General features: G+C 37.8%; 3 protein-coding genes and 1 pseudogene across 6 annotated transcripts in view; 2 read left to right on the top strand and 2 right to left on the bottom strand.

Annotated features, from left to right (window-relative positions):
• Positions 1-2,034: 2,034 nt before the first annotated feature.
• On the bottom strand, positions 2,035-5,879 carry LOC131303226 (DNA replication licensing factor MCM5-like; annotated as a pseudogene).
• A 201-nt stretch (positions 5,880-6,080) lies between these two features.
• LOC131304307 (uncharacterized) lies at positions 6,081-7,671 on the bottom strand. The gene is made up of 2 exons (XM_058331513.1): positions 6,976-7,671; positions 6,081-6,641 (listed from the first exon to the last, which is right to left on the bottom strand). Exons 1-2 carry the CDS (start codon positions 7,309-7,311, stop codon positions 6,189-6,191), a joined length of 789 nt encoding a protein of 262 aa, XP_058187496.1. The 5' UTR covers positions 7,312-7,671; the 3' UTR covers positions 6,081-6,188.
• A 4,083-nt stretch (positions 7,672-11,754) lies between these two features.
• On the top strand, positions 11,755-19,375 carry LOC131304309 (uncharacterized). 4 transcript variants are annotated; one of them, XR_009192351.1, is made up of 9 exons: positions 11,781-11,856; positions 12,575-12,651; positions 12,821-12,844; positions 12,950-13,012; positions 14,573-14,644; positions 16,935-17,101; positions 17,782-17,834; positions 18,197-18,231; positions 19,299-19,366. XR_009192351.1 is itself a non-coding variant. In XM_058331516.1 (8 exons), exons 1-7 carry the CDS (start codon positions 11,761-11,763, stop codon positions 19,175-19,177), a joined length of 438 nt encoding a protein of 145 aa, XP_058187499.1. In that variant the 5' UTR covers positions 11,755-11,760; the 3' UTR covers positions 19,178-19,206; positions 19,299-19,375. The 4 variants fall into 4 exon arrangements, 1 of the variants encoding a protein (XP_058187499.1); XR_009192349.1 differs by lacking the exon at positions 12,950-13,012 and having other exon boundaries at positions 11,755-11,890; XM_058331516.1 differs by lacking the exons at positions 14,573-14,644; positions 16,935-17,101 and adding an exon at positions 19,122-19,206 and having other exon boundaries at positions 11,755-11,890; positions 19,299-19,375.
• A 3,057-nt stretch (positions 19,376-22,432) lies between these two features.
• LOC131303225 (3-epi-6-deoxocathasterone 23-monooxygenase CYP90C1) overlaps positions 22,433-24,439 on the top strand; it is a 38,037-nt gene continuing 36,030 nt past the window's right edge. The window contains 1 exon segment of the mRNA XM_058329989.1: positions 22,433-22,653. Coding sequence (XP_058185972.1) covers positions 22,433-22,653 — 221 coding nt within the window.

Genomic DNA, 24,439 nt, shown 5'->3' with positions numbered 1-24,439 from the left:
GATACATGACGTGATGTTACTACGAAAGTATGCAAAAGGATCGAAACATCAGGAAAACTAAATCACATTGCCTAAGTTTGGAAAAAGGAGTTAGAAGAGGAAGAAGAAGAAAGGAAGAGGAAAGGAGTCAACCTAGTAAGGTAGACAAAACGTGTGAAAACCAAGGCAACGTAGGGGTGGAAGAAGATCCTCGTTGGTAGGCCTGTAAGAGCATGTAGAAGTGGAAGAACGCTTCTATGTTTGTTCTTTAAGGCCTCGTTTGTTAAAAGTATTAGATAAGTGGAACTCGTAAGGAGATGGGATTTATAAGAAGATAGGATTCGTAAGAAGCATAGTTCTGAATACCGTTTCGGACAGGGTACCGGTTTTCCTACTGGTACGGTACGTACCGGTACCGGTCAGGTACCGGGTACCGTTTCGGATTTACCGCAACTACAATATATATAATAATTATATATAATTATAATTCAAAAAAATTCCCCATATCATACAATTTATCATAAAATATCTCTACTAGAGATTCTCTAGTCCCACATTGCTTAGTTACAAAACTCTTATCCACTTTAAATGACTTTGCACACTAGTGAACTTGTGAATGAGAACCCAATAAGAGGTCTCGCGCGCTCGGAAAAATGTGCCGTGGCCGAAGGCAATTTGGAAAAACTGATTCGAAAACCAATTAACCGGGTGCGCGTCACGGGTTATTCATGCGCAGGGGGGGGGTGCAAATCCGGGATCTAAGCATCGCGCACGTACTGTTTTGCTAAAAAAAATTTTAGTTTTTATGGGCCTGAAATGTTTTTTTTTTTTTGGGACAAGAAAAAGTAAAAAAAAAAAAAGAAAGGCCTGAAACGTTTTTTTTTTTTTTTGGTACCAGAAAAAGTAATAAAAAAAAAATAAAAAAAAAAAAAGCTGCAAAATCTCGGCCGGAATTTCCGGTATCCCGATACCGGCCGGTATTTTCCGAAAAGTCCGGTACCGACCGGTATTGGGACCGGAACGAAATTGGGGGGTTAGGGTACCGGTTTTCCGTCAAAACGGTACGTACCGGCCGGTACGGAACGGTATCGATAACTATGGTAAGAAGATAAGATTCGTAATTTGCATGTTTGTTTCGCATGGGATTAGATGATGGGATTCGTAAGGAAATAGGATTGAATCATTTTTTTCCCAACATTGCCCTTGCCTAACTTGGGATTTTTTTTTTATCCAAGCCTAACCCAGGGTTAGATGATGGGTTTTGTCTTTAGCAGTCAGTTCACGCCGCTCTCTCTCTCTCTCTCCAACCCAATTCACGCCTTTCCCTTTCCAAATCTTTCTTCTAATTTTCAACTTTTCAAAAACCTATCTAGGTCTTGTTGTTTATTGACTCTTTTTGTACCAAATGTTTGCAATGCTTGAGGTGTATTTTTATTGTACCGTGTTCGAAGGTTATTGTTGATAGAGGTTGACGGAAAGAGAGGAGGGCATGGAGGAGGGGAGGGGCAGTTTGGTCATTGCAATGTTAAGGAGGGAATTGAATTGTGAATACCAAGTCCCAAGGGGCGTGTTTGATTGGGGGGATTGGAGGTAGGATTGGATTAACAATCCCCCCACCCACTCTTATCCCATGTTTGTGTGTATTTTAGTCATGGGACTAATAATCCCACCCGGATTGATTATCCTTTTTATGGGGGACAATATAATCCTGGGACGGTGTGGGATAGATAATCCCAGGACTAAGGTTGCTCTGGTTTAGCTGTGAAAATTACCAAAATAACCTTGGATGCTCCAAAATGGATACTTTTTTGTTTCCATTTCTTTTACTGTAGTTGTAGTCTCTTTTTTTTTTTACTTTTTTGTTTCCATTTTTTTACTGTGGTGATTCCCGTTTGCCTTACTTTTTTGTTTCCATTTTTTTTCCCCTAGTTGTGTTTTTTTATTCGTCTATGTTATTTTTTATTCATTCATTCTTTTTTGTAATACAGAGGAATAGGAAGAGCTAAAGAAGGGTATGTGTGGGTTTGTAAATTGCTTTGGAGGAAATATAGTCAATTGAAAATCAAGTTTTTTTTTTTTATCCAATTAATTGAGGTGGTTGTAAAAAGTAGTCGGGGTTAGAGATAAATTTTTGGGTTCAAATAGAATCATTCATCTATAAATTGCACTAGGAGCAATATGGACAGTTGAGTCATTAATCTTTGTCAAGCGGTATCCAAAACAAACATTGGACACATGGAATTGACCTTGTCCGTTGTTGAATCCCATGCACAAACAAACATGGGATATGAGGGACTATAATCCCAAATAGTCCCTTCACTAATAATCCCTTGACCACAATCCCATCCAATCCAATCCCTCCTATCAAACAGGGCCAAGGGGTATTGCTAATACCCCCATTTTGGGATCTTAGAAGTCCGATCGAACTATCAATCCGGACCAGTTTTGGAAACCAAACAGGGTATTACTAATACCCCCACCTTAGCAAATCCATTCCCAACCCCCGAAGAGGCTTATCAAACGGGTAATTTTCCCAGTTATACAAACTTTTACTTTCGAAATCTCTAACCATCAAACCACATTCAGTGCCCTATAAATTAGAAACTTGCAACAGGGTTTGCTTTGAAGTTGTCCCCTGCGCAATGTTCATTGGCTTATGCCAAATGACAAATGAAGATCAGCTCGATCCTAACCAACGTATACATTCCAACTTACTAATCACTGTCATGGATTATGATCAAATATGAAGCTTTAAGAACAACACCACGCCTTTCTCGCTTGTATTCAACTTCATCTCTCTGATGCATGATTAACAGAGCTCTTCTAAACTGCCAAATGTGAAAACCACATCAATACAATCAATTGTGTCCACCAATATGTTCTTGGAAGCTAAAAATGGGCATTAGCTTCAAGCCTGATATCGTCTTCCTAGTGACATTCCATTGCATCTAGCAGCAAAAATTATTCAGAGCAGGTAAGAACTTGCGTTTCCTTTGGGAAGTGAGAAAAAGACAAACTTTTACCCGGCATCTTTCCTCATTAACGTTGTTTCCATTTTGGTCAGTCTTTTACTTTTATGGTACGTTCGAAATATGTACAAAAGTTGGGTGGGAAATCCACTAAGGACTTTGATAAGCTAGGAATTTCGGCTTAGTTATCCTCAATAACTTTTTTAAATTTGGTCCACATTTTAATTTTCCGGCCTCTCCATAAAGGATTTAGACTTGCTGTTTGAATATGTTCATTCATGAGTATAAGGCATTTGACCCTTACAATGAATTCATTCATCCCCAGCCTGCCAAGATTGTCAATCAGCCGTCTCTCTGACACGTGGCTACCAATGACCCTTTTTCTCCTTATTTGGGTTTCCACTAGCTGTTCATGAAAAGGGAGGTTTGAATTATAAAACCACTGCGAGCTATGAATCATTGAAAAGGGATGCGTAAAACAAGTCTTGTTCAACACAAACCTTTATCTCGTTTGCCATCTCGGGAGTAAGATTTATATGCTGATTGATTCCTGAACTTGCTGCATCCATTGTGGCATTATTGAAAAGTTTGATAGCTTCCACGACATGGTTATCATTTGCAACATGGCACCTATATCATAGTGCCCAAAGAATAATGCAAGTACCAAATTCTCCTGGATTTTAATTAAACACAAGGAGGAAATAACCCCCAAAAAAAGACTCAGTAAGCTAAACTGTTTCAATAATATGCTAGTAGCAGCTGTAGCTAGCTAATTTAGGTCGGATCCAATTTGCCTCATTTACAAGGACTTTTTTTGAGAATTTCAACCACCCAGATCCCATACAACTAGAGTTCCAATAGCAATTGTAGTAAGAACTGTAAGTTCAGTTCCAAGTAACAGTCAATGGCAAATGAAACATAAATTAGATAACAATTACTCGTAATATTCTCTATGTTGACTTACAGTGTCATCTTTGCAAGTGCTTCACTCAGCCTTACTATAGCTTCCAGCTGCCTCACAGTTATTGGTATTGCAGCTGCCTCCCCAGTTTCGTTCGGCTGCCGGCACCTCATATCCTGAGCATTGTCGGAGAAAATCATTAACGATAATGAACCCCATCCTTTGTTCCTCCTCTTTCCGTTGTTCCAATTTTCGTTTGATTGTTTATAGTGTTAAGAACATTGCAACAGTCCTAATAATAGAGATACAATTTTTGCACATGAAGCCTCAATTCTTTAACCGGGGCCTAAACACCAGACGGAATAGGAGACCGGTTAGGGGTTTGACGATTTACTGCTAGCCTTTATATTTCCCCATTTTTCATATCAAACTATTTCAGAATAATTGAAAAGTTCTCTACGTCGTGGGGTTGAACTAAGAGCTTCTTGGCTGTCTATTTTTCTATTTACTATGTGTGAGCCAATCGAAGGGATACCTGTCTAATTTTAACATAACTCTCCTGCAACATTGTGGCTGCAGAATCAGAGAGACGGGGCTTGCATTCAGTCCGACAGTATTGTATTTACCTGCAAACATGCAGTGCGAATGATATAGCATCAAACCATAGATTGACAGAGCCACATTTGGAAGAGGTTCATACCTTTTCAGCCAGTTATCTTCTTTAGAAACTTTAGTTGTGTCACCCCTGGTTGCACGGGCAGAGGCATGAACTTTGATCATATGGCTTTCTGTAAAAGGGAAACCATTCCAATTAGTTGTTAAACATTTGGCATCCTTCCATAGCATTTCAAATGTGCTTTCTCATTAAATCTACATCCTAAGACTATCTGTTCAGAAATTAGTAAAAGACAAGATTTGATCTTTGACTACCATTTTTTGCAGAAATTGTTCTTAAACCTAAACTCCAAACCAAAGCATGACTTCTATCTTAGTGCAAAGGTAACAAAAAGGAAATTGTTTATAAAGTAAAGAAAGACACTACTTAACACAGGGTAAAGACCACCAACACAACCAACAAGTCTGTTTTTGTTTAGAGCCAAACAAGACCTGACCAAAGGTCCACAGTTAACTAGTTTTTCAGTACCTTGTCTTGACTATACATCCTTATATCTTTCACAATGAAGATCAGATAAAATCTTGAAAGAATAATATTCTGCAAATCAATATTATCTTGAGCAGTCTAGAAGGTAAATCATATTGTTAGTTGCTCAGTTCATGTTTTGAAAATGTGAAGTAAAGATGAAGAAATGATAAGAAAACAAGAAGAAATATTACTGACCTTGAGATCATCATAACGCCCAGATGGAGGATTAGCTGCTGCAAGCACAGAGGTTCTAGAATTGAGAACAGTCGTTATTCCTGCTTTGGCAATGGAAATGGTTTTCTGCTACATGGCTTCATGAATAGCAACTCTAGATGATACATGTAAACCCATCAGAAATCCAGAACTAAAGAGATAAATCTGTTCATTAACACCTAATACTACTTCCATTACCTGTCTTCTGGTCTCATTTTGTCAAATTCATCAATGCAGACAACACCTCCATCTGCCAAAACCATAGCTTCTCCTTCCAAGTGAAATTCACGCTAAGGGAAAATGAATATACAGGTTAGGTTTATTTTTATCTTGGAGAACAGAAACAATTGTCCACAAAACTATCTCCAAGCGAGTTTGTCAACTTACAGAGCTGTTGTCTCGAATTACAGAAGCAGTAAGACCAGCAGCTGATGAGCCTTTTCCTGAAGTATATACAGCTATTGGAGCTGTCTTCTCAATGAATTTGAGGAACTTTACAGTAAAACGCCAAGAACTTAGTATAGCTTATTTGTACTGGCTTGAAAACAAGAGCATGAACCATGTTGAGCACACAAGTTTTGTCTTTCACTCAAGTAAATATTATGGTGCCAGCCAAAAAACATGTAAATAATATGGCTCTTTCAATGAAAACAACACTCTTTGAACCTTGCATGAAAACAGTGATGGGAAAGACCTGACGGACTAGAAGCCCAAGAAATACTAATCAGACATGTGATTTAGCAGTTGACGGATCTCCCAAAAGTAAAACATTTATATCAAAGGCAATGTCACCAGCGACTGAAGTAACTTCAGCGCATCATCCACAATCCCAACCCAAAAGTGCTAACAAAGCACCTGAAAGCCTTCCAAAAAGGAATAACAATATAACTGAAGTTTTTATAAATTTTCATGTGTTCATGTTGAATGAATCCAAAAACAAAATGTACAAGAGAATCACAACATTGAACCTCAAACAGATGCATCATCTTTGCAACCACATTTTCTTCAGCTGAGTGTCAGCATTTTCTACAAAGCAATTGACCCTTACTAAATAAAAGTGGGTGCAAACCCCAAAAAAGGTTTGAACTCGACAAGTCCTTAGGATGTAACAAGCAGTGTAATTAAGCCCTTTAGCTTGAATGAGCACACCCCATGTTTTAGTTGTGGAGTCCAATTGGTTGTTAATGTCTGCATCATTCCACTTGTCTTCTTCATCATGACTAACAGCATCTTCTTTGCTTTTAAGTTCTTCCACCAAAATAACACCATTTGGAACAGGGCTTCCCACTTTCCATCTTCCCTTAATTATAGGCCAGCTCTTGGCAACAGCTTTCTCTATGACCAATCTATTAGATGTCTTTGATGAAGATTCCTTCCTTTCATCATCAGAATATATGTGCAACAACAAAGGTGCTTCGCCAATGTTACTCACAATCTACAAACCATGGCCAAAAATAGGAATCAGTGACAACTGTCATGTCTTCAAACAAAAAAGAATTAGCGTTACTACGTGGTACGTGTGCAACAACAGTAGTACAATATATTGATCCCGATAACTGAATTTCAGTTGCAAGTCATCCATTTGCTCAAATTGAGATACATTAGTCAAAGTGTCAAACTAACTTAATGTACGAAATGTAGTGGCTGTTTCAGTTGCGGAACCAGTGGCCATGGAGTCTGGTTTCCCATTAACAAAAAAAAGGGCGTTGCTGATGGCATTTGATGGCTTGTGAGGGGGATAACAAAGTCAATGAATTGTAAGAACTGACCTCTACAACAGAGTCTCTCATCCATTGGTCGAGTTTTTCAGAGTTGGCGTCCTCCTTGTCAAAGGTTCTTTTGTTTGAGCCTGCGTTGCTGATCTCCGTCCAGTCATCACGGGTACGATGATCAGAACGAATCAAATAATCCAAACCGAATTTGTTAGAGGATGTGTTCGTGCCTTCGCCGACCAGTTTAGCGGCAACACTCAAACGGCAGCGTTGTGTCATCTTTTGGTGCCGCTTGTTATCCATCAATATGTATTTCTCGTTCAATTGTCTGGGAAAAGATTGACGCTGCGGATATCCGCCTTTTTGGGCGCAACGCACCCGCATGGATGTCATCTGAAAGCGACACTTTCGCCTCCAAATCCCAAAGATGAGAGAGAGAGCGGGAGGGTGTGTGTGTGTGTTGGGATTGTGAGGGGGTTGTTTATGGCGGAAATCGTTTATTGGTAATCAAACAAGACGAAAAAAGGATTATGTGGAGAAGCTTAAACAACGGTAGATCAGGAGAGGTCTTGAACCTTACCAATTTTGAGGCTTCAGGCAAAGAAAGGAACTTGCAAGCAACAAACGAACAGAGCTGATAATTGAATGGGGTTTAGGGCAGACACATCGATCAGAGGAGGAGGCGAATATATATTTTTAATTTCTTCCGCCGTGTGTGGAGTTCTCCACTTTCTACCCTCTCCCTGGTGCGATGTTGGAAACTCCATTACTTCGCCATGGCTTTTATAAGGAATTCAAGGAATTCCGACGTGGCAAGCCATGCTTCCTCCGCCTGCTTACACGTTCCTGCTCGCGTCTTCCCGCGCTTAATTCGTGCATCTCTTTGGCCAATTCAAACCACGTCAGAAATTCTTTACACGTCATCTATTTTCCCCAACAATTTTTCATTCCCAATCCACTCCAACTAGGAGTGAGCATGAATCGGATTGATTCGATTTTAAAATAAACCAGAAATCAAACCACTACATACGTATTATCTATTTAGAAGACCAAATCAACTCAAAAAAAGTATAAAACCAAATTCAAACCATTAGACTACCGTTCGGTTTCGAACCACGGTATAATTGAAAATTGAGATATCATCTTCGTAAATTATTTAAAGTACTCAAAATTGCGGAGATAAACTAAGAATTGATTTTTATTTATAGAAAAATTTAGAAATTAATTGAGCCGTGGAATCAATATTCACTAAATGGAGCATTATATATCTATATACTATGTGCTTTTTTTTATAACGTAAATCCATAGACTAAACAATTTAACGCGGTTTTTAAATTTTTTAAACCGGATCCAAACCACAATACTGAAAAACCTAACCAAACAATTCGGTTTGGACTGAATTCACAGTTTGACGGATTTTTTCTCACCCCTGACCTGAACGAACAACTAGAGCAGTGTTTTGAAACCCGGACCAACCAATTCAACCGGTTGAACTGGTAACCAGTCAAGACAATGGTCCGGTCAACTGATAAAACCGTTCTATTTGCAAAACTGCTCTAAAAACGAAAAATCAGATCAACCTAGCGGTTCAACCGTCGAACCGGACGAACCGCTTACGGGTCACTCGAATCGGCCGTTTATTTCAACTTTGCACTAGGCTGCAGCTCGATCATCTCCGGAAGGACCGGAACCCGATTTCTTCGCGGTACTCGTCAATTAAGGCCACCGTCCCGTCGTTGGACCAGCAGGGCCACCTGGGTTGGAGGCGGTGATGATGATTCAGCCATGGGTGAAGCCGTGAAGGGTAAGATTTCGGGGCAGATAATGAAGGGGGAAAAAGGAAAGAGAGAGAGAGGTGGGGGACGGGTTGTTGTGTGGCGGTGACCGTTCAGCTAAATTAGCCACTTGGCTTTATTTTTTGCCCATATTCAATTTTTTTCGCATTTGTTAGTTTTTCGTCAATATTTTTGGAATTATTGCTTCGTCATGATGAAAGGAATCTAAAAAGTAAAAAATTACGATCGAAATTTAATTATTTTTTGAATAAAGTTTATTCAAAAAGTTTTTATTCAAAAAACAATTGGATTTCTATCGTAATTTTTTACTTTTTAGATTCCTCTTGTCATGAAAAAGCAATAATTCTTAAAAAATTGACAAAAAACTAACAAATGAAAAAAAAATTTGTATGAGGACAAAAATAAGCCAAGTGGCTTATTTAGCTGAACAGCCCCTAAACCCTAAATCCTCTGACAACCCTAAAATCCTAAAAACCCTAAACCCCTAAAAAGTGAAGTGAAGTAAAGTGAAATTTATTTTCGTGTGAGCCCCTAAAAAGATAAGTTGTTGGAATTATTAGGATTGAATTGATCTAATGGCTAATGTGTGTTCTTCGGCTCTTACCTACACTCTTTATAGAACGCTATTAACCACACAGATAATAGTGCACAAATTTTGTTGTGGAGCCCATCACAAGTTCCACATAAACGATCCGAACCGTTCATTAAATGTAAAATATTTTTTAAAACGTCTTTGCAAAAAATCTAATCAATTCGATATCTATAAGTGCTCGATCTAATTATCTAACTTTTCATTCAGATTTCCAGATCATGAAAAGTTAGATAATTGAATCAGGCATAGGTATTGAATTAAGCTGATTTTTTGTGAAGAATCTTGAAAAAATGTTTACATTTAACTTAATGAACAGCTTGAATCATTTTTGTGGAAACCTTAGTGGCCCCACAATAAAATTTGTGCATAATCTATCCCCACGATAAAATTTGTGCAGAATCTGTGACTCTTTTTCTTTGTAGATAGACTTACTGCTCTTTCTACACAAACGCCGCTAGGTTTCATTTTTTCCTGGTATTCAGCTTCCGACGTTTCGGTTAAAAACTTTTGGGTTTCTCTTTCATCTTCTCCCTCTCGAATCCAAGGCTCTCACCGGCGAAACTCACCGGCGAAACTCACCGGCGTCGGTCTTCAAGCTGCGTTTTTGGTGTCACGGCGACGAAAGGTAACAAACATTAAATTGTGTTTTAAGCACTTCATAATTTGGGGAAAGCTCTGATTCATCTGAAAGAAGACCTTGAAGTTTTAGAGTTCTAGGTCTGCTTTAGAGTTCTAAGTCTGCTTTAGACCCTAGAGTTCTAAGTCTGGGGGTAAATAGAGTTGTACAAAGCTTCGAACCATCTAGCTTGCACAAGTTTCAGTAGGCAAAGACTATATAGTTTCAGTGGGGCCGGAGGTGAATGAGGTGACTTTGGTGAGTGTTTCGTGGCAAAGAAATTGTTGATTCTATCGTGCATACCTGTTTACCAATATTTTATTTCTTTGGAGCGAATCGACAGAGAAAGAAAAGAAAACAAAAGCAACAAGCCAACAATAAAAAGAAAAGGGCAAATGCGGCTTGTCTCCAAAGGCAGACCCGTGGTTCCACGCCGTATTTCAGAACTTCACCGGAAGAGAACTTCACCGGAAGAGAAATGGCGATGGAGTCAAATGTGAAATTGATGATAAGAAAGAAGAAGAATGGAAGAGATTCTTCCATCAATTTTCAACGATCGATCTATCGCCGTGAGCGACGCATCGAAGATCCTATGTTAAGCTTAGAATATGAAATTCTACCCTATGGGTTAGTAATGCCAAAAATTAAGACAAATAAAGATAGACTTTGATTTGTTGGAGAGGATTTACAATGAAGTCTAAAAAGACTATTTATAGGAAACAACAAATGTGTAGGAAATAACTTCCTAACTTCCCACTACTCTTCATTCTTCTAATTTGCTTCCAAGTGTCCAATTAACTTCGCTTCAATTTCAAAGTGTGTAGGAGCATGCCAAGTGTCCTTCCAAAGGTGTAAAAGCATGCCAAGTGTCCGACATGCAAATAACAATAATAAAAGAAATACTAATACTAGTTCTAATATTAATATGAATACTTAATAATAGTAAAATAGGTTGTATTCCCATAATTGCCACCTTTCGATCGATCATCGACAAGTGGTGAATATATGGTGTTAAACAATACCCATCTGAAAGGCATGTGAAAATTGGGGCTATTTAAGAACATGAAATTTGGCTTGCACGTGAATGAAAGGCAGACTTCGATTGTAAAAGCATTTGCTGTTGGGCCCGTTATAATTTTTCTCGACTTTATTTGATCGGTCCCCCATTAAAGTCTACTTTGCTACCTCACTCCTTTTCCCCTTTATTTTTCTCGACTTTACTGTACTCTTTTCATTTTATGAAGCCCAATGTTGTCCAAAAATATTCCCCTGCCCCTTCACTGTACTTTGGCCCCGAAAAAAACTAAATTGCTATTTTGTTTGAATGTGATTACATTAGAACGTGGCCCCTCCCTTTTATTTTTCTCGACTGTGCTATTAGAATGTGGCTCAAATAAAAAATAGAAGCTTCTCTTCGTGTGGTGGTTGGCTAATGATGGTTGGCTAATGACAACTTAGGAACTTCTTAATGTGGTTGGCTTAGTTTGAGATTGATTATTGGGGTAAGTGCTTATAGACACTTTTATTGATTCTTGGGGGAAGTGCATAAACAAGTCTATACACTTTTATTGCTTTCCCCTTTCATTAGTTTTGATACTCGTCTTTTTTCGGTTTATGCCCTTTGTAAAGGAATGTGAGTTAAAATATGCATGACTCATTGTTTGAGATAAGTTACGTGAGTTAAAATATTGGCATTATTCGATAATAGGTCTCTGTGCATTTGTCTGCTTCTGCCACGCACATTTGTTGACCTCACTCATTATTAGCTTTTGTTGATTAATGATATCTTTTCGACTTCTCCATTTGATGACCTCACCCATTGTTGGAGAGAACGTTTAATGTCAATTGAATTGCTCTCTTTCTTTGTTGCACGCCGTTGTACACGAAGTTGCTGCTTTATTGAAGAGACGGAATTTGTTAGTGGATTGGAGGAGGTTAGTCACGGACTCACGGTTGTTGGCTCAAAAGGTATCATGTCAATTGGTTATGAACATGTTAATGTCTTAAAAAAACTTGGTTATTCGGTACTTTCACTATGAAACTGTTGGGGAGAAACTTCATTTATAAACTTCATATCTTTTAGAGTAAAAATCAAATTGAATGTATCTTAATGTTTGCAAAATATGTTGAAGCTGTTTCCTTACGTTGAAGTACTTTTTCTAATGAACGTTGTTTTCCTGTTTTTTGGTCCTTTCTAAATAAGGATGCTCGAGTTTAGAGCATATCAATTGGAAATTCATGTTTGCGACACCTTGCCCAATTTTTACCTCAACTCATCACTGGACTAATAATTTTGAGCTTATAACCTGCTGCTTCGCCTTTCAAAAAAAAAAAAAAACTGCTGCTTCAGTTTTTTTTTGTAGTAAGAAGTGTAACTAATACTTAGAAGAAGTGGGTCTATGAATCGATTTAGTTTTTTGAGCCACTATTCAAGATTCAAAAGATAATTCCAATTAGGGCGGGTAGTGCCATAGGCACGGGCAATGTAGATAGAAGACAAAAAAAATTAATTTCTCACTCCTTTTCCCCTTTTTCTTCGCATTGTTACCTCGAATTATTCAAAAGGGTTTTAAAAAAAAAATAGAAGCTTTGAGTTTGTTTTTCCAATTTTATCCTAACGAGTGGTTTATTTGTTTTCTCTTCCAAATAAAGGAGCAATGGAACTTTCTAAACGGAAAGGGAAGGCCGTCTGTGTAGCCAAGGGAAAGGAAACTGTTGCTCATCAAGTGGTAGGATTTCACGAACACTTCTCCGACAATGCTTTTGAGCAACTAAAATCTAAAACCAATATACCTTCCATCAAGATATAATACATTTAGTTGGTCATTTTCTATTTCAGCTGGATAATATACCTTCCATCAAGATATAGTACATTTTGTTGGTCATTTTCTATTTCAGCTGGATGGTGATTTGGAGAAAATTGTAAGATGTTTGTAACTCTATATTTTCTAGGCTTAATAAGTTTATGATGTTTGTAAAGATTCTATCACTTTTCGTCATTTAACTTTTGCGCATATGTATGTATAGGTTAAGTTTCTTCGAGAAAAGAATGTTGGCATAGTGATCTGTGATGAACTAGAATTGAATCAGGTTAACTTATGGTGCTACTTTATTGTCTGGGTCTTTTCCAAAATTCCACTCAATTTATTGTCTGGGTGTCCTCCACATTTTATGCTGCTACTTTAATCAATGTCCAGGTAATTGAAGTAGTGCTTAGCCATTTCCATTCACTTGCATTGTACATGTGATCATTCTTTCTTGCATGATGGAGCGTTGATTTACTAGGTTGTATTCCTTTAGTTGTTTTTGATCGGCAAAAATAACATTTTATTGAGGATAGGGGAGAGGGGAAATCCAACCAAGGGTTGGATAAACAAAGGGCAAACTCCTACAACACGAGGGCCTCAAACTGCCCAGATAAAACAAATACAGCTCAAAACACCTAAGGGCCTCAAAATGCCCATAATAAAACAATTACAGCTCAAACATCAATGGGCCTAACAAAGAGCTCAAAAATTGACCAAGAATACCCAAAACTAAACCCTAAACATCTGCAAATCTTACCCTCGCCGCCCAATTGCTGACGAACACCACCTGACAACAACCACCGTAGTCAGTGAACCAATCATCCCCCGAAAACCACCATGCCGCCGCTAGCCACCCAACGGAAAGAAGAATCGATTCACCGACAACCCAACTACCGCGGATGCTCACTGTATCGTTAGGCAAGGACCAGTACAGCCAAAAATGTACTCGGCGGGAGGCCACGTCGACCATACTGTCCAGAGCCGCTCGATCCCCTAGCTGTTGGGCCAAAAACTGGTTAACCTAGGGGAAAAACCGGCGGGGATCAACACGTGGGCAGACACAACCGAGGACAGAGACGCCGGAAGCTAAACGGACAAATGGAAAGATTATACAGATCTCAAGGGATAGGGGTCGGAAAAAAAAAGGAGGGTAGAGGGAGAAGACGGAGAAACGAAGAACCATACCAGAAATGCCGTCCTCGTCGGACGTCCGCCGCCCCAAAAAATGATCGTCGTGAAGACCAGTGTATTGGCTCCCAAAGCGGACGCAGAGATCCCTAACGCTAGCATCGTCCACCAGATCCGCGCGCCGCTGACCATCTCGTTGCCGATGCCGATCAATTTTGAATAGGAAAAAAGAAGAAAAAAAGAAGGCGGAGAGGATAAATGGAAAGGGGAGAAGGCGTATGGTGTTGAGAGAGAGAGAGGGAGAGGGAGAGGGGGAGAGAGAGAGAGAGAGGTCGGCGGTGGGGCGCTGCCTCCCTGATCTGAAAACCTAACTGTGGAGAAGTTGTAGTGGGAGGGGAGAGCAATTGTATTTTTTTTAGTCACTTCTTGGCTTTTCGGGCTGGGGATGAGCCTCCCATTTTGTAAATCCTAAAGTGGAATAGTCCACCTTTAACTTTAGAAACATGAATAATTGTTGGTGGTGCAGAGTAATTTATCAAACCTTTAGTGTACACTTCAAGTACCTTGGCTTAGTAATTTAAGGAAACTGATGGTACAGTGAGATTAGTTTTAGTGTTTTCAGAGCTTTATTCTTTGAAACAGTTTCTATTATATTTTCTTGGAACTTGTAAATGAATAAATGGTTATCAAATGGTACTGAAATCTTACAGTGCAGGTGATCAATTGGACTGGTTTGAGAGGTATTGCCTTATGTCAGGCAGTTTTGGCTTGGTTTATGATTTACGAGGTCAGATTATTGCCGCAGAAATCTTAATTGGCACAATTTTTCACCCATGTAAATAGCAATTACCAAACAAGTGAATTGTATGGTGTAGATTCTGTATCTTGTCGCTGAATTTTTTCTTGGTATGTTTGTTTGCTTGGCATTTTAAGAATGAAAACATGGAAAATATACACATAATGTGGAACTTGTGTCTCCCAGCTGTGAAAAAAATTTGAGGGGAGATGTCTCTTAAACTAAGAAACAAGAAAAGGCCACTTGACCATTTATTGACGCTGTTGTGTTTTATTGGGTACCAACCTTACACAAGCTGGGACTAGGCTTAAGTTTTCACTGTGAATAGGAATGCGTAGGAAAAATACCCAACCTTTTTTCCCAATTTACGGGTATGGAAAACGTGGAATTAATAACAAGCATCCAATCATCAAATGCAAAGCTATATATTCTCATGAGATATTATCATTTTTCTCCAAACAACCCAGCTTCTAAAATGATTCACCATTCAAGCCTTAGGCTCCATAATGCAATCCAGCTTGTATATCCTTTGGAGAGAGCATTTAATTATCGATACCCACTCAAAGTTAATATTCTAACGAGTAAAAGCAATGTAAATCCAAGCCATGCGACGACAGAAATGTCAAAAGGACGGTTAGTGGGTTATCAACTGAGACTTGTCAAAATTGCGTATCATGGGATTGGCTTTGAATGATTTTGTCAAGATCATACATTACATCAATGTCAGCGCACTTTGGCTTGTATTATTTGCCTATCATGGGATTGGCTATGAATGATTTTGTCAAGATCATACATTACATCAATGTCAGGGCGCTTTGGCTTGTATTTCATATTGCAAGTGATTGGATGCAATGGATTCGAATGCATTGTCAATGAAATGTGGAATCCTTTAATTAGACATTTTCTACAAGCATTGGATGCCTGAGTAGCTATGAAGCATGGATACAGATACGGGATACGGATACGACACGACACGGATACGGCGATACGGCAAAACCTAAAAAACTAGGATACGGATGCTTCGGGGATACGGCTGTGCAAATTATATATTTTTATAATTATTAGTCTCATACTAGGCACAAGAAGTCAAAAAGTAGTTAAATTGCCAATACCAAGCATTAAGCACTTGTACAAACAAAAGAGAATCTAACAAAAACTAATACGAAGCATCCAACATCCAATACATGCCAAAAGTCACTAGTTTGCCATATTTTGTTTTTTGCTAGAGCAGGTTACAACTAGTAACTGGTTTGACCTGTTGTATTTTCTGTATAAAAAGCAAAGTTAACCTGGCAATAAAAGAAAAACCAACCTTAACAATATATATATATATATATATATATATATATATATATATGACCACCGGGTAAGTATGACACGATCAGGAGAGAGAGAGAGAGAGAGAGAGTGTGTGTGTGTACCTGCCTTCAATCGATCTAGGGAGAGAAGGAATCGATCGAGTTCTAGGGCTTGGATGTCGATTGTCGAGTATGTCTGCCAACAGATGTAAGTACTTTATACTCCTTATAGTTCTATTACACTTTCCCCCTTCTAATTTATAATTTTATTACACTTTTCTCCTTATAGTTCTATTTTTTTCTACTTAAATCTTTAAAAAATTTCATTTTTGACCCTGCCGTATCCCGAAACGTATCTGGCCGTATCCCTCGCGTATCCGAAACGTATCCGAAACGTATCCGAAAATAAAAACATTTAATTTAATTACAGGATACTTATTTGCCGTATCCGATACGTATCGGGGCGTATCGGGTGCGTATCCGTATCCGGGAAGTATCCGATACATGTACGTGACTAGTTTCGGAGTATCCGTGCTTCATAGCTGAGTAGTGTGTAATGTAGGCAAGGTGGGGTGGGGTTTCCTAACATTGCAAACTAAGGTTTATTACAGCGGATGCCTATGCTCATTTGTAACTTGAAGTTTTTAATGTTTTGGCCCGAAATTACCATGAGGTACACAGTGCGTGACATTTTTTAAGCGATGGGTCGCTGTTGGATGCTTGACAACAAGTTTGAATATCCTTTCAATCCAAATTTGCGTTACGCATGCTCCGTTGTTACTGAAATGCAACGCGAGCAGTCGTGAAGTTAACCGCATGCAAAAGCGTCTATCTCTATAAAGCTTTCGGTTATTAGCAAATAAGTGGGGTGGAGAGGGGTTATTGACTGAAGCCCAATTCTATATGGAATCCAATATGCATGAAGAAGGTCAATCTGATTTCGATATGTCGGATTGGATGATGCTCAACTTTCTCCGTTTCAGGCAAACATGTCCATTGGAACTCCAACAACAGCAACTAGCAGATTATACTCCGTAATATGGCATCGCCAGCACTGCTTTCGTTTGTTTACTATATGCTGCTTGTCCTTTGATTTCAGAGGCACGGCTTTGGGCGTCAACCTAATGCAAAGAATAAGAAGGACAAGAAGGTAACTACTGTTCTTGTTATGTCTCCTTTATTTCTTGCGTACCCGCCTTTCATCTGCATATACAAAAAAGATTACATAAAAAATAAGTCTCTTTCTGAAACAGAAATTAAATGGTTCTGGTTCTGGGTATGTGATTGCCTGCTTAAAAATTCTTTTGATTGTTGGTAACAAGTTCACAACCCAGCTTTCATAGTAGATATGTGCTTAGCTGTATATGGTTGTAAACTACTACTACTTTACTCTGAAAGAATTGATTGATAGGTTGGGGTTTTGTGTGGAATTTTTTAGCGTTATTACATTATGGTCTCAACTAGTTGCCACTCGTGCATTCACCTTTGAATCATATGTGGCATTTGTTGTTCCCACAGAATGCAGAAGTATCAGCAAATAAATTCCTTCTTCAGTCTCTGTTTATTTTATATAAGAAATATTCAATCCTCTCTATTAACTTTAATGATGTTGTCGATTGATGTTAATTTTATGCACTTGTTCATTCGGTTTAAGAGACATCTCCCCTCCAAAAAAAATTTATGTTAAAAAATTGGAGGGGAGATGTCTCTTGATGTAAATACCAATTACATTCGATAGTAGGTTTGATGATGTTGTTGATTGAATAGATTGTAGCCAGATTGAAAGTTGACACTGTTGAAGTTTCATTGCCTTCTCATTTGAATTTTCAGGCACACAAAGTGACAACCTCTCGTGCGGAGCAGGATGCAGTATTAGAAGCAAGGTATTCAACCAGAAACTTTGAATTTCAAACAGTATTTCCCGTGATGTAACCATTTCATATTCTATTTTGTGTTTCAAAACTTCATTTTTAGTTGGATTAGCATCAAGCAAAATGCTTGTGCGAAATATAGAAGCACTAATAAAAGATCTGAGAAAGAGAGGAAAGTAACCAGAAAAAGAAAGTCCTGATATGGCTACCTAGTTTCTTAGTACAATTAGGTTCCAGTTTGAAAGAGACTGCCTTCTTTTCTTTCCTTTATTTGTACAATCTTCATTTGATATCTCTACTATCTAATGCGTCTGCAGTGTACTAAACTTGTTTAATTGTTACAGCTTTTTTGTCATTGTTGTCACTTGTTGCAGGAAAACATCTACTAGACAGCCAGGCTCCATAAACAGTAAGTCAATCATTCTTTTTGTCATTTTGTCATATTTTTCAACACATCCAAATGATGATAAAAAGATAATAGCTGCTTCACCTTCCTCTTTATTGTATCCCATATTCTTGTTTCTTCAAATGGATAAATGATATGACTGAGGGGTAAAATCAGCATCTTTTACTGCGTAAGCAAAACAAGTGAATTAGGTGCTTTATGTTTTCTATTTCAGTTGTTGATCAATGGTTTGAAGTCTTCTTGTAGAAGACTCAGTTGTTGAAGACCAGATTATATTCTCTCTCATTGGAGTGTCATGTGTACGATGGATGAGGAGAGTTGGGATTATCTATTTTAACATTGCCCTATTGCTTTTACCTTACATTGGAGGTTGCTCCCCTGGCAGAGGTGGATTCGGTAGTGCCCTATATGTATACTGATATGCTTCCCATGGAATTAGGGAGTTTGGTTCTAGAGCCAGCTCCCAGCTAGAGTTTTTTGAGATGTGGAGTATATGCAGTGTGTGGATTATTTGTTTGGAAATGTATTCTAGGGTTGGAGAACAAATATGAAGACATTAGGGATCTATAGGGTCGACATTATGGACCCATGTTGGCGACCCAAGAGATTGGTTCAACTAGACATCCTTTCAATTAGGGAGTTTGATTCTCTCTCACTGGGCACTAGACATCCTTTTGTTTCGTAATCTCGTAAATGTCTCATTAAGTTTTGTACTTGATTAATAGTCTCAGGCGTTTAGTTAATGTAGTTGAACTAGGGTCACAGAGATGAGAATACTATTTTCAAAAGCACGTGCATCTTGCTGCTTGTGCCAAACTTGTGTGATAAAGATGCTAACATTTGAGAGAGTGATTTTATTTCCTAGAACAACTTTTCTTAACCAACTAATGTAGAGCCTCAGAAGCAGTTTCTCATGAATCAATTGACTATGATGCGCTGGTTGAATTAGACCGTAGTGCAGTTGGACTTGATACTAAGGTAATTCCCTGCATTGACATGTACTTCAATACCCTGACTGCAAGTTGGGAATGCCTTTCATATAGGAGCCATAATTCAAACTTTTTTGATAGATTGGAATAGGAGGTGCAATTGCAGTCTTTGGGTTGGTTTTTGCTCTTGGAGATTTTGTTCCCACGGGAAGGTATGGTACTGGATACTCAACATTTCCTCCAATGAAGTTGATTCTTCTTTTGCTGCTTCTTTTCCCGTTTGTACATGACTGCTTCATATTGGTTTCATTTTTTTATTTTCACAAAACAATACAGAACAAAACATTTGCCCCTCAACTATGATACATGGATTCTGTATGTGTCTTAGGCGTGTGTGTGTGTGTCCAAGCTTGACTTATCTTTCTCATGTATGTGTCCTAGGATGCGTCAGACACGCGTAGGAAACTGTTTTATTATACAAATACATAAGAAAAAACAAGCCTCTATTTTAAAATCAAAAGACCATATATGACATCTACCATGTTTATCGGTACATAGTTTACGCAATTGTTTCCGTAAAAAGTTGTCATATCATTCACACATGGCTTTTATATTCCATTAACCATCATCTACCACACGGAAAGAAGATCCCACGGGTGTCCATGGTGTGTCCTAGCATGTTGGTGGGGGTGGTTGTTGTGATTGTGTTATAGGGAATCAAAAGAAACTGGATGGAAAAAATTCTTAATCTTTATGAATTAATAATATTGTCAATGTTGTTGTGGTTTTGAAGTTCTGGCGATGCATTTTACTTCCTCCGTCCGTGTCTGTTGGTCCACTTTCACTATTCCAAACACCCTAGAAAATTGTACGTCTTTCAATACGAATCTCGAAAAATATGCAAGATGGATCTTATTTGATAGATCTCAATTAGTTCTATTATACGAAATTTTCAAAATCTTGAAATCCGTTATAAATTGAAAGATATAGACAATTTAAATCATGACACAAATATCGAAAATGGACCAACAAACACGAACGGAGGGAGTATTAAACAAATTTCAATCCAAAAAAAATTTGCAAAATTCTCAATGTTTAAGATATAAAAATACTCTAATTTTATTCTGCGATAATTGAGATTGTGTTTGCGAAGTGATGGTAATAGATTTCAATATTGAGAACAAGTGAAATAATGATGGACGGTGGTGGAGTGCTGGCGAGGTGGATGTGGTGATAGTATGTGAAATGACGGGGGTGGTAGTGAAGGCCTAGGCGCAGTAGTGAGGTGATCATAGTCAAGGTAATGGCGACAGTACTTTTGGGGTGAAGCGGCTATCAAATGAGGGTGGTGATGGTGGTTTGGTAGTCGGTCAAGTGGTCGATATTGTTAGTGGTACGGACACCAAAATTTTGCTTTGCAAATATATAAGCCCTGTCTTGGAAGAATCCTGATGATTTAAGAATTTTTTGTGTGCTTTGATGAAGTGTGAAAAATCCTATGAACTCTCGAGAACTCTTATAAAGAATGAACAAATACCTTAGAACTAAGAATGCGAGTACCAAATGGAACTTAGAATGAGTGGAAGGCGCAAAAACATGTTTTAGCCTTATAAGTGGCTCCGAAAATATATGAATTGGTCTACTTTCGACCAACTTCTCATAAACCAAAATCTATTATTTTTATGGTTCGATCCAACAATCTTTTAGTACTTTGAGCACCCTCTTTGGCAATATAAAATAGGTTTCGATCCGGTATAAAGTTAGTGTGATTCAAGAATTTTTCTAAAATAATTATTTTTTGGAAATGTCGAGGGTAAAATCGTCATATCTCTTGACGTATAAATTTTTTTTAGCCAAACTAAATTGGCTAGAAAGTAGGCTACACAAGCTTTTCAACGGTTAAAACCATGTGCAAATCGGAGTTTGGGAGTGTCAGTGGCAAGCCAACACAGCAAAGTATTGTCCGTTTTGAAATTTCGAGGATGCACCCGGGCGCAATGAATGGCGCATGGGGTGCACTAAAGCTCCATAATTGGTCTAACTTTGCAGTTTTGACTTGGACGCTCCCAAACTCTGATTTGCGCAAGGTTTAAACCATTAAAAATCTTGTGGAGTCTACTTTCTAACCCAATTAGTTCGGATCTAAAAAATTATTTGTACATCAAAATGTATGACCAATTTACCCTCAGCATGTCGAAAAATAAATCATTTCGGCAAAACGCTCGCATCTTCCCCATTTTAAATCTAATAAAGGCCTATACCCACCTACACTGCCACCACAAAAATCATGTTGTGACCATTCTCAAGGTTGATCTTTTTTTTAAAAAGATTTAAAAGAATTATCAATCCTTTTTACATTGTGGTAGTTTTGATTTAAAAGATTCAGAAGTGTGAAAAGTCTTATTCGTTTTTGTGGCTGATTGGCTGGTATGGTTTTGGCCAAGGGTGGTTGGTTATGCAGGAGTGAAACTATTTTTTTTTTGGAATTGCGGAAAATAGTTTCTTTGTTAACATTACTATTAATGTAAGGAATTCTCAATCTATTTTGTAGCCTTTGGCTTGTGAGAAGATATTTCTTGTTAACTCTTGGAGCATCCATACTGGCCTAACCTTATTTGGACAATCAAAAGTTTTCACATGAGCTTTTGGTTATTTATTTAAGGAATTGCTAAGGTTAACAATGTAGAGATCCACGATGGGTAATCAAAATTGGATACCCAAAAACTGTGAACATAAAAAATAGTTTTAAAAAATAGATTTCAAACTAATAATCATAATAATTTGACAACATTACTTTAGTTGTTTTTAGTTTTTTAATAAAACCAAACTTCCATTCACTCTTTGAATTAGACTAAAAATAAATTGAATCCATCATATCTTAACTTTTTATTTTACGTAGACAATTTTGGACATAACCGCTATTCTAATGGAATACTAGCATGGAGTATTGCCAAACTCAGAGAGCTTTGACTCAATCTCTCATTTATTGAGAGTTTAAAAGCTTAGATCTTCCAAATCTCCCTTTATGAAATTAAGATTCTTTCATTAATTTCTCTAAACCAAACAAAGAGAAGTTTAAACACACACACACACACACACACACACACACACTCTCTCTCTCTCTGAATAAAGTCGGCATACATAATTTCATGATCCAATTTGGTGTTTGATGATTTGAGAAGCTATTAACCAAAAGTGTTTTCATGAGAATGTGAAAATTACTAGTACTTGCATGCAATAGTTTCTTTGTTTATATAAACCTTGGTGTGAGATCAATGGCATGGGTAATTATAGGATGTTGTTGGGTTTTAATGATGAGCGTAATTCTTGGATGGAGCTTCTATAAGTTGAAAACGAAGGAGATGAGAGGAAAGAAGACAACTGCGATTCTTCCGAGAGGGAGCTTAGGCTGGCCTTTTATAGGGGAAACTCTTGACTTCATTGCTTCTGCTTACACACCTCGGCCCGTTAGCTTCATGGACAAACGCAAGAATTTGTAAGCTCTGCTTCCTTCTCTCTCTATATATTAATCCTCTGTTTGGAAGCAGTTTATTTCCCTTGGATTGCGAGTTATATTCATGGAAGGAGGACTGCAAGGTCCAGTTCACGGAGGTTTGACCAAGAGGCTCTTTCACTCATTTCCATCATGATTACCTGTACAATAGTTGATCAATTTCCGCTGCCAGGAAACGTGTTTATCCTTTCGGCTTTTAACTGAAGTAGAAATAGTAGAAACCTACACCAAAAAGAAAAATAATCTTGATTATTGGACATCAATCCTGTTTGCCATCACTTAGGCCTATTTTGGCCTAAATAGATTATTTGGATTAGTTTTTCGTCTTTATTCAAAAAAGTTTTACATTTTTTAGTTTTGCGTAAAAAAAAAATTTGTATTACTAGGAGTCGGAAAACAAAAAATTTATACGCGAAACTCAAAATTTTTTGAATAAAGGCAAAAATAAGCTAAAAATTGTCTTTTTGGCTTATTTTTCTTTACAAAAAAATATGAGGTGCATCGTAAATTTGTGCTTTTCCAATGCCTCTCATCGAGACGAACCAATAATCCACAAAAATTTGATGCGAAACTAACAAATGAGAATTATTTTTGAATAAAGACAAAAAGTAAGCCAAATGGCTTATTTAGGCCAAAACAGGCTAAGTTAGTTTTTTTTATTAATTAATTATTTATTTACTTAAAAGGCTTAAAATAAGTTGTAAACATGTTTGGTGTAGCTTTTTATAAGCTTAAATACATGTTTAAACTGTTTGGTTTGATACATTAAAATCAAGGAGTTTTATGTCCATTTGTAACTTTGTCAACATAGAATAAGCAAAAAAGTTACAAATCGAATATAATCTCATTTTTTTTAGTCAAATAAGCTAAAGAAGCAAAATACCTAATTATCTATAATTGCTAACAAACACTCTTCATCAATTTTTAAGCAAATAAACTGAAGAAGTCAGCTTATAAGTGGTAACAAACGGGACGATAGCGGTAAGTACTCCAAGTATCGTCCTCAGAGATTACGAAGGCTAAGTTGCTGTTGCTTCAACTAATTTCTAACTTAATTCATAAAGAGATTTGATTGTCGGATTTTGAAAATATTAAAAGCTAAATTAAATTAAATTAAAGCAATTAAGAAATAACGAAAGTTTATGAGAGAAAAGATCTAGGGTTTCGAATCTACTCGACCCGTTGTAACAATATTTATGCGATGACAAAGGTTAATTGCTCGAATCAATCTAGATACCGTAGGGGTTCACGGGCCCTCATGGTATCGCCTAAAGATATTTATGAATCACCAAATAGCATGGGGTATCGCCGCCTAGCATGAACCATCTTACTAGTCCGACCTCTCTCTATGGCACGGATCGCCTAATAGCACGACGCGTCTTACGGAACATAACCTATCTTACTCAATTATCACAAAATAATTAAGAACCGTTGTATGAATGTGCATAAATCCTAGGAATTCATCCACAGATTAGATGGGAAAAATTAATAGAATAGATAAATCTTTAAGTCATACAACCACGATTTGAATAATAAAAACACTGAATCAAAACATAAACATTGTTACTCAAAGTGCGAGCTTCATCTATGCCCTAGAAAAGGGTTCAGTCAGCCATCAAATCCGAAGTCCTGTTCCGGCCGAACTACTCTGTTCCGTCCTTTGTAATGTGTGATACCTTATGCGTGAGATGCCGCCTCCTTTTTATAAGCTGATGTAGCCGACTGTTGTTTTTCTGCCATGAACCCTCCTAGCATTAGTTTGGCCCAA

The sequence above is a fragment of the Rhododendron vialii genome, chromosome 10a (assembly GCF_030253575.1).
Source record: "Rhododendron vialii isolate Sample 1 chromosome 10a, ASM3025357v1".
Lineage (NCBI taxonomy): Eukaryota > Viridiplantae > Streptophyta > Magnoliopsida > Ericales > Ericaceae > Rhododendron > Rhododendron vialii.
Note: the sequence above shows the minus strand (reverse complement) of the source record. Positions and strands in the feature narration are given on the sequence as shown.

Bases quoted from the DNA above. Each gene is read 5' to 3' on its own strand.
- LOC131304309 (XM_058331516.1), top strand. From the start codon at position 11,761: ATGTCAATTGAATTGCTCTCTTTCTTTGTTGCACGCCGTTGTACACGA. The intron at 12,845-12,949 runs GTAAGATGTTTG...ATGTATGTATAG, and splicing joins ATGGTGATTTGGAGAAAATT to GTTAAGTTTCTTCGAGAAAA. The intron at 17,835-18,196 runs GTATTCAACCAG...CACTTGTTGCAG, and splicing joins GATGCAGTATTAGAAGCAAG to GAAAACATCTACTAGACAGC.
- LOC131304307 (XM_058331513.1), bottom strand. From the start codon at position 7,311: ATGACATCCATGCGGGTGCGTTGCGCCCAAAAAGGCGGATATCCGCAG. The intron at 6,642-6,975 runs GTCAGTTCTTAC...CATGGTTTGTAG, and splicing joins TGAGAGACTCTGTTGTAGAG to ATTGTGAGTAACATTGGCGA.